Source organism: Coffea arabica, chromosome 2e, assembly GCF_036785885.1.
Source record: "Coffea arabica cultivar ET-39 chromosome 2e, Coffea Arabica ET-39 HiFi, whole genome shotgun sequence".
In the NCBI taxonomy this organism is placed as follows: domain Eukaryota; kingdom Viridiplantae; phylum Streptophyta; class Magnoliopsida; order Gentianales; family Rubiaceae; genus Coffea; species Coffea arabica.
In genome coordinates, this window is record NC_092313.1 from 1,330,994 (window position 1) to 1,344,971 (window position 13,978).

A 13,978-nucleotide genomic window follows, 5' to 3' on the forward strand; every position below is an offset into this window, starting at 1 on the left:
CCCTCTCTCTCTCCCTCCCTCTTCCCCTCCCGCTTCCTTAGCTGCGATCTGGTCGAACGACCGGATTGGGCAAAAAATGGAGGGGGAAGGGGAGGGGAGTAGGAAAGGAAAGGAGAATGGGAGAGGCAGATGGAGAAGAGTGGGAGAGAAAAAGCAAAAAAAAAAAATTTGTAGATGTCATGGCTGCTGGTTCTCTGCTTTGGAAAGGGGATGGTGAAAGGGAGTAGAGGGGGAGAGGGGAGCAGGGAGGAAGAAGAGGGAAGGAGAAAAGGAAAAAAAAATTAGGGAGAGGGGCTGCTGGTTCGTCTGGTACCGCGAGGGAAGAGGGAGAGGGAAGGAAGGAAGAAGAAGAGAGGAAAGAAAAGAAAAATGAAAGAAAGAAAGAACAAGAAAAAGAAAGAAAAGAAAAAAAATGGTAGGGCCATGGCTGCTGGGAACTGGGAAGGCAGAGGTAACGGGGGAGGGAGAAGGAAGATAAAGAAGAGAGAAAAGAAAAAAAAATGAAAGAAAGAAAAAAAAAATTTTCACCTTACAAAAAAGTTTTTCATCTTACAATAACTTCTACAAAAATTTTTCAAAAACTTCTACAGTGCACTACAGTAAAATTTTAGACAAACTTCCAAAAAACTCAGGTTCCAAACAGGCCGACATTGTTTCTTTTTTCTGCTTATCTAATAAAACTCAATGAATATAATCCTTTTGGCATACGAGTAAAATAGAATTATGATATATTAGCTTGCTTTATTTGTAAAGATATGCCTCACAAAGCTTATGCTCCACTAAACTTTGTAAATATAATTTGTTTCAATTGACTCAATTAGGTTCTATCCATTTTTATCAATTGTAAATGTTTTCAGGGGTCAATTGTAATTAAACAACAATTTGTTAAAGTAATATACCGAAGTGAAAAATATACTTATTCAAAGATATTTGACATAATATATATACTAGTGCTCAATGCACACCCGATGTATGCGCAATCAACAAATACATAATATGTTTGGTCATATATTCTAAACAAAATTTTTATTACTTAAGCAAACTTTAATCTTTTAAATATTTTTCATAAAATAATTTTATATTGGTAGTTATAATGTTTAGGGGTAATCATGTTCAAAACATATAGTTAAATAGTTAAAAGTAAAAATAGTCATGAGTAATTATAGATAGTTAAAGTAAAAAATAGTTTTATAGGGGGGGAAAAGAAAATTCATAAAGCCATGGTAAATGTTAATCCCAATGTTAATTTCAAATCCCTTTCTCGGCTTTATATATAGTATAGGTACTCTATATAAAGAAAAAAACTTTGGGTTTTGTGTAAACAAATTTTTGTTAATTTTAATTTTTTCATTTTTATCATTACAAAAATTAAATTTTGCCTCCACAACAATCAATTTTTTATCTAACTACCAAAGCACACATTGCCAATATAATTACCCATAAACATTGTAACTACTAACATAACTATAGTTTTAAAGGAAAGAAATCTTTAAAAAATCATATATTCATGTAACAATGAAAATTTTATGTAAAATAAATTCATACAAAACTAATTTAATTTAAATCGCAAACATACTAAGTGTGCCCTTAACACTAATAAGTAATAACAACAAAGTTAGCATCATTCAACTTTCTAATTAGGGGTGTGCATTCGGTGCAAATTCGGTAATTCGGTTATTTGAATTCGATTTTTTCAGTTATTTCATTTGTAAAACTCTAAACCGCTTTCAATTTTGAATTGAAAATAATCGAATTCATTCAGTTACCGAATTGAATTCGAAAACGGTTATAACCGAATTGGATAGTAATTTTCACATAATTAAATGGGACTCACTTGTGTAGTTGTATATACATTTAGTCACTTATAATTTACTAATGATGTATTGCATTACACTTACATTTATTTTTTTAATATAGTTTAAATGTTTAATTTGCAAATAACTTGATTGCTTTCGACGGTGAATGCTAATACACTAATATGTTGATATGCAATTCATATATATTCGCTTAAACCGCGTAATCATACTGTTTAGTTGTTTTCGTTTAAACAATATTAGTGATTAAAGAATATAAATTCACATATTGTATATGTAATGTAAATTTAAAGTATACTAATACTTGCAAGTTAAACATTACACGTTCAAATATTTAATAATCCAAACACGAATGATGAACCAATGTGTAAATTCTAATTACTAATTATGTTTAATATTTAGTACTATACTTATACTTAGTATCTAATTCTAGTTATGTATAAAGGGGTAAGTATTATAGTTATGTATTATTGTATATTTGTATTATTATAATCATATAGCAAATACTAAAATAGTATATTTTACATCATTATATATTTTTATTATTATAGGTACATGATAATACTATATATTATCTATTATTAATAGGCTTACCTATATAATGTATGAATAGTATATAGCATTTATCTATATAATATATAAATTTATAAACTAATTTGGTATTCGAATGCGGTAATACGGTACTCTATTTTGTTTTACCGAATTTGAATTCGAAATCGGTTACTACCAAATTGATAATCTCATTACCTATTTCATACCACATTATAATTCGGTGAATTTGGTAAATACCGTTTTTGTACCAAATTACCAAATACCCGATTTCAAATTACCAAATTGAATTTGAAATCGGGTATGAATTCAGTTATTACCAAATTTGCTCGCCCCTATTTCTAATATTTGACTACGACAACGACATGAGTGCATGACTTGTGGAGGCAAACCGGGAATTAAATATTTAAATTCCAATTTCATGGCATTGTTACTTTTAAATCTGAATCGATGTACTTATAATTAGTTTAGGAGATGAGATTCGAGCAAAAAAGAAAAGAAGGGAAGAGAGACCTAAGTGTTTCCAACGTTTGGAAGTTTCATTAAAAATCTTTTGTCCAAAATGGACAAAAAATGAAGGAAAGTTGCAAAAAACACATAAAAAAATTTTAAATTACTCATTTTATTCTTAAAAAGTTATTGAATGAAATTTTATTGACCTATGTGTTCCAAAATCATCACCTTTCTTTCATAAACTCCCAAACAATATTAAAATATTTTTCTTCTTTTTTATCGTTTATTTTCTCTCATAACTTAACCTTTCTATTCTTTTCTTTTCTATCCTCAATTTTTTCCCTTTTTTACTGTGTGCCAAGTAATAATGGAGTATTTTCGAGTTATTTTGCAAATTAGACAATGGTTGGGACTAAGGAGCGCTGTTGCTATTTTTTACTTTTTTATTTTTTACCGTAAGGTGAACGCTGTTGAATTAATAATAGAATAATTGGCTAATTATAGTTTGCTCCCTTGAATTTGATTCTTTTTATCACACTGCCCCTTTAAATTTTAAATATATACACTTTGCCCTTTTCATTGATTACGTCAAACGTAATGATGAATTCTCCATCCAAAATTTTAACAAAATAACATTAATGCCCTTACATAATAGTTATAGAATAATGTTATACTTTTAATTGAAATATGAAACATTTTATTACAAAAAACACAAAGTCGTATGATTTTAAAAAAATAAAAAAAGATGGTATAATACCAAAGAATTGAAAATTTTTATTGTGGAGAAAATCTGACGCCCCCACTTCTTCCTAAGGCGAATCAAAGGGTATCCGCGAGACGCCTGCCCAACTCTCTTCAGGACTCAGTACAATTCCAGTCCAAAGTTAAAGACTAATACTAACAATGAAAGTCGAAATAAAGGTACAAAGTCAATTCCATACATAAATATTCAATCTTACATCACACGTTCAAAATACATCCACTTTTCAAAATATACAACTACCCAAAAGGATGTCTAGACAAATACATTACGAAACTCTAGTCAAAAGAGCCATCAAGTAGGTTTTTTCATAATTCCTTCCAATCCAACTTCTGCTAAGGAAAACAAATATAACGGGGTGAGCGGATGCTCGTGAGGCCAAGAAAACATACAAAACACATAGTTCACATAACAATAATACTTGAACAAGAATGAAAGTTGTAGCATTCGAATAATTCACTTTCAATAATAAAACACACTTGATAAGGACACGGGATATCTCAGGAGTTATATTTCACTTGCACGATCCAAAACCTCCTCGAGTTGACACTCCGTCAATCGAGTAGATTATAAGTCCGTAGAACTTCACTTATTTTTTCCCGTTCACCGTTGCCCCCCCTGCTCCGGACCCGCACTACTTTTATAGAAGGCTATACTACTTGAGTATGCCAAGCGAGATCTCTCCAATAGATCAAGTTTTTACACTTTTTCCATGACTCACCAAGGTTCCCGACCAAACCCATGTCGGCTCGAGTCCAATGTCGGTCAAGGAGATTCACTCTAACGACATATGCAACCATAGCATAAATTATCATTGTAACACTTCACTCAAACACTTAACAATTCACTTTAAGTAGTTCACTTTAAGCACTTCAAATACACTTCACTTAAACGAGAACGAGTGCGATAAAGTACACACTCGACTCGACATGTTAAAATACTCAATCAATAATAACAATTAAACACGTAGCAATTTTTCACACACTTAACACTCACCAATCAAAATAGGGAGTAAGTGCTTAAACCACTTTTAGGCTTCGGCTTCGAGATTCTCTTGAAGGTCCCCTTGAGCGTCTGAGCAAATAATAATTTACTATCACACACTATCACTTATAAACCCCTGGTTAACAAGGAAGATTGTACCCTTGTACAATACTAAGAAAATATCATGAAAGAGAGCCTTAACTACTCGTAAATCAAGACTCAAAAGTGGGGTTTAATAACACAAGGAAAAACTGATTTCCTTCATGAAATCAAGTTTAAAACGGTCAACCAATATCAAAAGATAGGGAAGAGTTTCCAAAAACTCATTTCCCATCGAATCGAAAAATTTCAGTTTTGCACGACAAACTTAGAAAAATCAGAACTTGCACTCAGTAGGTCCAAAATTGGAAATTTTATACCGTTGGAATCTTGGTTCAAAGTACTAAAAGTTTTTCATTATGAAACAGTGAAATTTTCAGATTCAAAAGTAAACTTTGGGACATCATTTGGGTATCGAAATGGTTTGAGAATGATACCAAATTTGGTACATTTCAACTTTCATATGAACGCTACTCCTCTATCAAATTTCACGTAAAAATTCGTATGGAAAGGTAGTTAACAAAACTACCAAAATTTCAAGAAATTTTCCAAAGCAAATATGCCTTCTTGCTTTCTTTTCCTTTTCAAACACTTTACCCTATAAAATCAATCCCATTTTGATTCATTTGTGAAACCAAGATCCAAAAAATATTCTATAAATAATTGGTAATTGGTTGACATCAAAATTTCAAAATAAAACTCCCACAAGCAACCAAATCATTCGGCCAGTCCAAAAAGAGGATTTTCCAGTTTTGTCACAGTTTGGAAATTGGACCATATCTCACTCCATACAATTTGGAATCGAGAATGATTGGTGGCGTTGGAAACTAGAATCATAAGGCTATATTTCATCAGAATAAATCGTTTTGAAATTCAGTTTATAAATGAGAGAAAATAGAGCCACAAATTGCAGCTTCTACCTTTCTCTGGGATAGGCTAACAGAACAGGGCAGCCAACTTTGATCAATCACTACAGATGACTCAATTTGAATTAGAAGGTACATTATACACCATTAGAAAACTATGGATGTTTAGTTTTGAATGCCGTTGACAGTACTCAATTCCGACTTCCAGACAGAGAGATATGTTTGTTCAAATAACACTGCCAGAGGACCACTGTTACACGAATTTCCAGATTTGTTCTTGCCAAAATTCAATTTTTATCCAACCAATTCAAATAATTTTTGGTGGAAACTTTCTACACATACTATATAACATATCTACATTAGTTTCAAGATCATTTGAGCAACAAAAATTTGAACCAAAGCTTTGAGAAAAACAGGGCAGATTTCGACTAAGCTTCCTATGCAATTTCCTTCGATTTTTCTTTCATTTTTCCAACAAATCTCATCTTGTTTATCGCATAACTAACACAAACAACACTCATTATCATCATATCAGTCTTATACCATCAAGGTGAGATTTCATAGAGCCCGCTCCAACCATTTAAATCTGAACAACAACAATAACAATGAAGCTACAAGCTTCCTAGCAAATATCAACTCACTAAAACCAAGGTTAGATGGTTGGATGATTACCTACTACTCCTTTGAGTGAAATCAGAAATTTTGCACCTCCAAGACCCAAGAAAAACCGTGAGAAAGATGTCATCCACCAAGATTGAGTTGCTCTCCAAGTTGTTTAGGTGTTGTGTGACGGATTTTGAAGTGAAAAGGTTGCAAAAATGGAAGTGAAATGGGATGAACTTTGCTCTTCTTCCTTTGGGAATGTTTCGGCCAAGCTATGAGAGGGAGGAGAGAGAGTGTGGCTGGTGATTGATGCTTCTTGGAGAAGCTTGAGGGTTTTGTGGTTAAAATTTGAGCAAAAGTCAACTTTGAATAGTAATCGCGCGCGCGCGTTTCGTGTCCGTTTTCTCTCGGGTTTGTTTCACTTGTGCACTAAACTTCTAATGTACTTCCTTTAACATTATAATTATTCACTCTTAGTAGTCTAAAATAAATTTCGTAAATCTCCAATTAACCACTCCGACTCGATATACGCGAACTTCCAATTCGCGTGCGATAAAGCGAAATCTAAAAGAAATTCTTGTAACGATAATATAAGTAACTAATATTAGGGTAAATAATCATGAAAATAACTATTTTAAGACTAACACATGAGTTCTCAAATCTCCAAGGTCACTGCACTTTCAAATCAAATACTGTTTCGAAAAACGTGTATCTGCTATTTCTTACTAAACGAGCTTGCGAAAATTAAATTTGCTAACGAGACGTTTTAAAAACATAACGGAGACATTGTTCCATACAAAGGGATTTAAAATTGTTGTAATAAATTATTCAGAGAAAACGGGTGAATAAATAATTAAATAAGTCAGTAAAATAAGATAAAAATAAGAAAATTTTCGAGTCCTCACAGAAAAAAGAATTCAAAAATTCAAAAAGCATTTACACAAGTTTTCTATCGCTTATCTTTCTTTATTTAATCTGTAAATAGATTAGTTTAGTAATTTTCATTTTCTTTGTAGCTTTCATAAGATTTTCATGCATTAATAATATGTTATTTGATAATTTTATACCACATTCATACATTGCTTTGTATTTTGTTTGCATTCTACATAAAAAAAAACTTAAAATTCTCTAAATATATTTTTCAATACATTTCTATTTTTAATCATGTTTTTATCTAATATAAAACACATTAAAAAGTACTATAATAAAAAAATAAGCTAATAATTTTCATTCTAAATGCACTATTTAATACTGTATTATTTTATTTATAATAAGAATTGCTATGGAATTGAGATAAACACATTGAGGGTCTGTTTGATAACATAAAAAAGTGCTGAATCTGAATTTTTTCAGACATTCAGATGTTTTCAGTGTTTGATAAATAAAAATCTATTTGCTGAACTTGTTAAGTAGTGCTGAACCTATGTGTATTTTTTTCAGCACAAGAATCCTAACTAAATGCTTAATTCTGATAAGAAACAATAGAATTATTTCAATTATCTTATCTTATCTACCAAATCTACCCTTGTTTGTTAATTATGTTCAAAATTCTTATCTAATTAAACAACATAATATTTTCTATCTAACGATTTTTAGTTTTTCTTTTCTCCCTTTTTAATGACTTTCACATCTTTTCCATACTCCTCATATAATATATTTCATCTTTTATATTAATTTGATTTAAAAATAAATATTGTCATTTTCATACCTAACAATTTTAAACTAATTAAATCATAGATTTTATTTCTTTTTTGAATGAAAGGATATAAGGGCAAAATTGTCAAATTAAACTTATTAAGCATTCAGTTATAAATATTTATCAAACAGCATAAATAGGTTTAGCATTAAAATTCAGACATTCATATATTTTTTTCAGTGCTTAAAATTCAGTAAATTAATTGTTTCAGTATTCAGATTTCAGAATTCAGACTTCAGAATTCAGATTCAGTTTTATCAAACGGAACCTGAGTTACTTAGAATTCTTTTTTGTGAATTATCTAATTAATTTTAGTGCTAAAACATTAAATTGCTTAGTGTAATTGTGTTTAAATACATTTGTTAACTATTAAAGAAAAATATATTTATTATGTCATAATTATTATGTGTGTTTAAGAATTAGTTAGGGATATTTTGGTTAAAAAAAATATAACTTCATCTTAATCCCATCTTAATCCCATCAAAAAGTTGATCACAAGGGATCAAGTGCATATATTTGAAGTTTAGGGGCAAAGTGTTATAAGGGTCCAAGTTCAGGGGGCAAAGTGTAATTAACCCTAGAATAAGAACATGATTCCTCTTCCAAAATCCCAGCACTCTGAACGCCCCTATACCGCCCTTGTCTCTTCCAAGCGGCCATGATCTTTTTAGGGAGGCTTCAGCGATCAAGATAGCTAGCCGAGCCGAGATCCAAGAATGTGGAAGTCTATTTTAGGCGGAGACGAAGAGCAGCAGCAGCAGGAAGACAACTTGTTGGATGAACCTGAAGGCCTATTTTCACTTTCCCCCACGCAGGTCCGATCACCTGCCTTGTTATTTAGCTCCAAATTTAGCACTGCTTATTCTTACTGGAAATCCGTGTTGATTTTCTTTTTCTTGTTGGGTTTTGGACGAACAGAGGGTCTACGCATTTGCTGCCTGTTTACTAGCTGGCTTGGTTTGTATGTTCCTGGTATATACCGTACCTTCAACTTTAAATGTTTTCAAGCCCCGGAGCCGGGTGCTATAATAAGCTACGCAGTTTTCTTTAGTTGTCTGATAGAGTGCACTGAATAGAGTTAATTGCCATTTTAGTCCCGAAATTCTCTCTTAAAGTTAGAAAATGGCGCAAAACTAGTAGCACTTGAACTCATCGTTTAGCTAGATAGTATTGGACTTAAATTTGTGCAATGCCATCTTTTATTTGTTCATTTGTGCATTTGAAGAGCCTGAATTCCCTAGCGATAAAAGGCTGCTCACGATTGGCTAAAGGACTATCATAGTTTCCAGTCATAGTAATGGTCTCATTCTTAGACTTTGCCAAGTACGTTGAGATTTTCATTCATACTTGGGAAGAGGCTCTAATTAGATGCATAGGATAATCCGATGATTTAATTGCTCTATTCCTACATTACTTTTTGTTAACATTTTGTAAACCTACAAGTATGATATGTGTACTAAAATCACATTCGGAAAGCATATCTGCATATATAAAAATGTGTGGGAGAAGAGGAGTTTAATAATCACAAATACATAAAGTACATCGACTCTCATATTGAGAGCAGCATAACTCTCGGCAGAATTGCCCTTACAAAATTTTCCTCTCACTCTTCTCAACTAAAAATCATAACTAGATACCCTAATAAAAAGATTTGGTAATTAGGGAACTAACAAGAGAAGAAACTACTGAATAATCATTCTATACCTTAACCAAATAAACTACTAAAGTTTCAATAGACTTGAACTTCTAATTTAGAAATAAGAAACATCAACTATTAGGAAGTTTGGTTTAATTATACCAACAATATGAAATTTTCACTGATTTCTATTGTCTCATTCTTCTTTGCAGTCTTTGATTGTCTTTGTCAAGCCCATCAAGTTCGCTTTGCTATTTACATTTGGCAACATGTTAGCTGTTGGAAGGTAGGTTACTGCTTTCCTTGAATAAACCAGTAGGTATTAATTTGTCTAACAATGTGTGCTCAGAAAAGAAGTTGTCGCGATGCAATGCACTTTTACCCAAAAATGCACCAGGATTGTTCACATATGTAATACATATACATGTAAAACGAACTCTACATGTTTCTTCTTGTCATTCTTTGCGGAGATTCTTAATTGGGACATATATTGGCAGCACAGCCTTCCTCATTGGACCTGGGCAGCAAATAAGGATGATGCTTGATCCTGTACGCATTTATGCTACAGCCATTTATGTTGGGTGTGTTGTTGTAGCTCTAATCTGTGCTCTTCTGGTAAGCTGGATGCTTTGACTGACGCATATCACGACTTTGATGATTTTCTGAAAGAAAAGCTGCATAAAATCATCAAGTGTGCACTCATAGTTTTGCAAAATTCTTATTGTTGGTTTGGAATCATTGTTAACGCAGGCAATGCAATCACTGTACTACATTTTCATTGCATACAAAAAGTAAAAAAACTACATGTTATGGTCCTTCGCTATTTTATTATCTTTAATTGCCACAAAGAGTATGGGATTTTAGTGATTTATCTTTCTCATTGAGCTTAAGAGCTGTTGTCCTTTCAGCATTATATTTGGACATTAACTTGAGTTGGTAACTGGGATTTTGACTTACTTTTACTAAGATGGTCTAACTTACTACACAACAGGAAGAAGAAATAGACGGATGCAATCTGCTTCACTTTTCCTTCTTTTCTTCTTCATAATAGCTTTTTTTTTTTTTATCTTTGTGATACCTTGCAGATCCACAGTAAGATTTTAACGATAATAGCAATCATATGTGAGATTTGTGCCCTTGTCTGGTGAGTTTGTTTCACATCATTCATCTTACAATAGTTTTGTATCTGTTCTATTTTCCATCAGAATATCCTAGTGCATTTTTCCTATAAAGAGAAGTAGAACGGTTCTGAAAAATAAAGCTTTCTCATGAGTAAAAACTTGAAAGTAAGAGAATTTTGCGGGCCTGTAAAATTTGCAGTGTAATATATTGCTTTCATGGGACAGGTAATAATTCACAGTGCACAGACTGTAAAATGTAAGTACCTAACTGAATGATGGTCATTGTAGTTGCACGTCTATATTCATTTTACTTTTCGTTTAATACTCAATTCAGCATGCTAGATTACGTTTGTCGCCAAAAAGTATTGGAACAAACTTTTGACATTTAAAGAAGATTCTCGACAATTATGCATTTTGTGGATCTTGAAGAAACAACAGGGCTTGGACTTGTTGCAGTTTGATAGGCCATAATCCATTGAACATTAGAGGTTAAGACTACAAAAAGTCACATTAGAAATGAAGATTTTCTGGACTCTAATAGTCCACTACTATTTTTGCATGTCATCTTACTATAATTTAAGACGACTAAGTACACACTTTTGATGACAAGAAAGATGAAAGCCTTGAAGAGCATGTGATGTATGGTGGCTAATGCTTTGTTGTGTGCAAATAACATTTTGAAAACTAAGAACTACTAAGGACAGGAGGAGTTCAAAATTGATCTCTTACTTTTTTATCTGCGGGTTTTCCAGGGGGGCAGTGCGACATTTTAATTGATAACCCAGTCCTAATTCCACTTTTTTTTTGGCTGGTGAATGCAAAGAGTTGGACCTCTAGAACATAATTTTATGATAGAAACACAAAACTTGCGCTTCAAGAGTGACTAAAACTCTGCTTGGAATATGATATTATTTTTCTGTCAACTCTAAAGACCATCAATATTTCCAGATGGACAACTGCTCCCATGAAGTGTCTTAGTCTTTGTTTCTGGTTTCTGGTTGGGTTGGGGAAGATAACCATTGCCTGGGGATTTGGATTGTTGTAGGTTGGGCTTTGGAAGTGTGGGGAGATTTGAATTCACAAACTAAACATAATTTTGTGTCAAATAGGAGATACACTAGAGGTAGCCTTGAGTATGGCCCATGGTAACCCAATATTTTGAGCACTGATGCAATTCGCCCAATTTCACTTGATTAGAGAGAGCTATCTTGTCAGTGGGCTGATGTAGCAGAAAATGTTAACGGTTGTTTTGAGGGATCCTGGAGTCTAAATACTTTTCTCAGGTGTCCCATTGCGAACCATGCTATGTGCGGTGTGAATTATTTGGCTTACTGGTACTATATATTTGCCTGTTTTAGTGACTCTAAATTATTTCAAGACGGCCTTTGAGACCACCTTTGTTTGCCATTTCAGGTATAGTTTAAGCTATATTCCTTTTGCTCGAAGGATGGTTTCCTCGGTGACGATCCGTCTATTTGACACTGAAATCTAAACAGTTCAACATACAAATGTGTGTTTGTGCAGCCATTGGCCTACGAAATTCTCTACAGAGTTGATTTACTCCAATTCTTTCTAATGAGAGTCGATTCTTTTTTTGGATTGCTGTGAAAAAGTGTTACCAACTTGGCTTTGATTTTTGGGCTGTTAAACTTTATGAGGACTGAAACGCTACAATCTACAAGCGATTCAGTCTCATCAAAGGGCAGTTACTATTGATTCAACTGTCCTTTTGTGTTGCTGTTCACTCTGGTTTTAATTTCTCTGAAATACCATTTAAGTTGTTGTCTTCCTATATCAAATAATTATATCCTTGTCTTTCAAAATGCCTTTCATGACTGGTGCAGATGCTGCATAATTTCGTGTTGGACTACTTTTTCTTCCCTGGCTACCTACCTACCATTTAAGCCTTTTTCCCAACAACCAAAATGGTGGGAGTGGCTAGTAAGCTTTGCCATTATTCTACCTAATCAGTCAGCATCCTCACCTCAAATGCCCGACGATGTCCTAATAAAACGAGGTATCTTGACATGCTCTGAGATTCGGGTCTTCTGTTTTGCCTTGTTTTCCTGCTTTTTGGCAAAGTGCTGCTATTTTTACTTGATTACAGATTTAAAAAAAAAAAGAAAAAAGGGTAGCAAGTTAACTTATCATAGAACAATTCGTTGACTGTGTTGTTGTCAAGTTCGAGTTCAGACGTATCTTTTGTAGCTTCTACCATATTCAAGCAGAGGCCGAAACTGAATTACTTCTTAATCCAATTGGATCCTCCAGGCTAAAGTAGGAGTAGGAGTAGTATAAGAGTTGACAATTGACCAATATATATACAGAGAGAGAGAGAGAGACTTGTTCGGTCCTTAAACTTCACTAAATTTTGATGGGTCATCTCATCGACCACGGTCATGTGCTACATGACTATTTAGCAGCTTAACGAAAAGATATGGGCCTCTAGCTGTGGACCCCAAGACAATATAGGTAAAAGGGTTGGTGTGGGCTTGTGGCTTTACCAACTCCCGAAGGGATGAAGGAACCAATTCCATACGAATGAAAAGGAGAAAAGTCTTTGTACATCTGCATTTATACAAGTTGGCTTTGGTGGGGTTTTCTCTATGCCCCATGGCCCATGGGGTAGTACTTAATACTAAAAGTTGTTTGTCAGTATTATTAAATTTAGATAAGCGTGTATCTATTGAAGACATTAATGAAGCTCTGCAATGATCAAATTCTTGCACGCACTTATTGTGTCATCATTTGCTAGCAAGTAGGTGAAGAGCCTGGGTTGACTTAAATGGTTGAAGTCATTGTTCTCTCTCCAAAAAATATATTTTACAATTCTACTATTTTTAAATATTTCAAAATATTATCTAAAAAATATCCCAAAATATACTCTAAAAACTCTGTTACAGTAAAATTTTTTAAAAACAGCTAATCCAAAAACAACTGATCCAAATGGAGTCATTATGATCTGAATTCTGCCACCTTATTCAAAAGATTCAATAGTGTGGCATAATTCGGATCATTGAATTATCTTTAAAAATTCAACGAATCCCTCTATTCTCTTGGGCACTATTTCAAGGTTGAACTCCCTTTGATACCCATGCAAACATATCGTGACTTCTTTCGCGACGACGGGTTTGGGACACAAATGGTTGTCAAGTCAACCATTGTATCGATTTTTGGCCAAACTTTTAGTTGGGTGGGTTGGTTGGTGTCTACGTGTGAATCAATAAATATTTTAGTAATTGAAAACAATAGTAGTGTTTACGGTAAAGGAGGTTGGATGACGTTAGTACCAATCAATCAGATTAGAGGAAGTGTTAATAAAAGCAAATAAGAAACCATGAAGATTTGTGCAGCCGCTGTGGAATTTTCAAGTATATATTAAAATTTACATGCAAAG

General features: G+C 33.2%; 1 protein-coding gene across 1 annotated transcript; it reads left to right on the forward strand.

Moving 5' to 3' along the window:
• Positions 1–8,425: 8,425 nt before the first annotated feature.
• LOC113729943 (uncharacterized) lies at positions 8,426–12,404 on the forward strand. The gene is made up of 6 exons (XM_027254299.2): positions 8,426–8,639; positions 8,743–8,796; positions 9,673–9,746; positions 9,958–10,075; positions 10,546–10,604; positions 11,995–12,404. The coding sequence occupies exons 1-6, from the start codon at positions 8,541–8,543 to the stop codon at positions 12,071–12,073; spliced, it is 483 nt and encodes a 160-aa protein (XP_027110100.2). The 5' UTR covers positions 8,426–8,540; the 3' UTR covers positions 12,074–12,404.
• Positions 12,405–13,978: the final 1,574 nt, after the last annotated feature.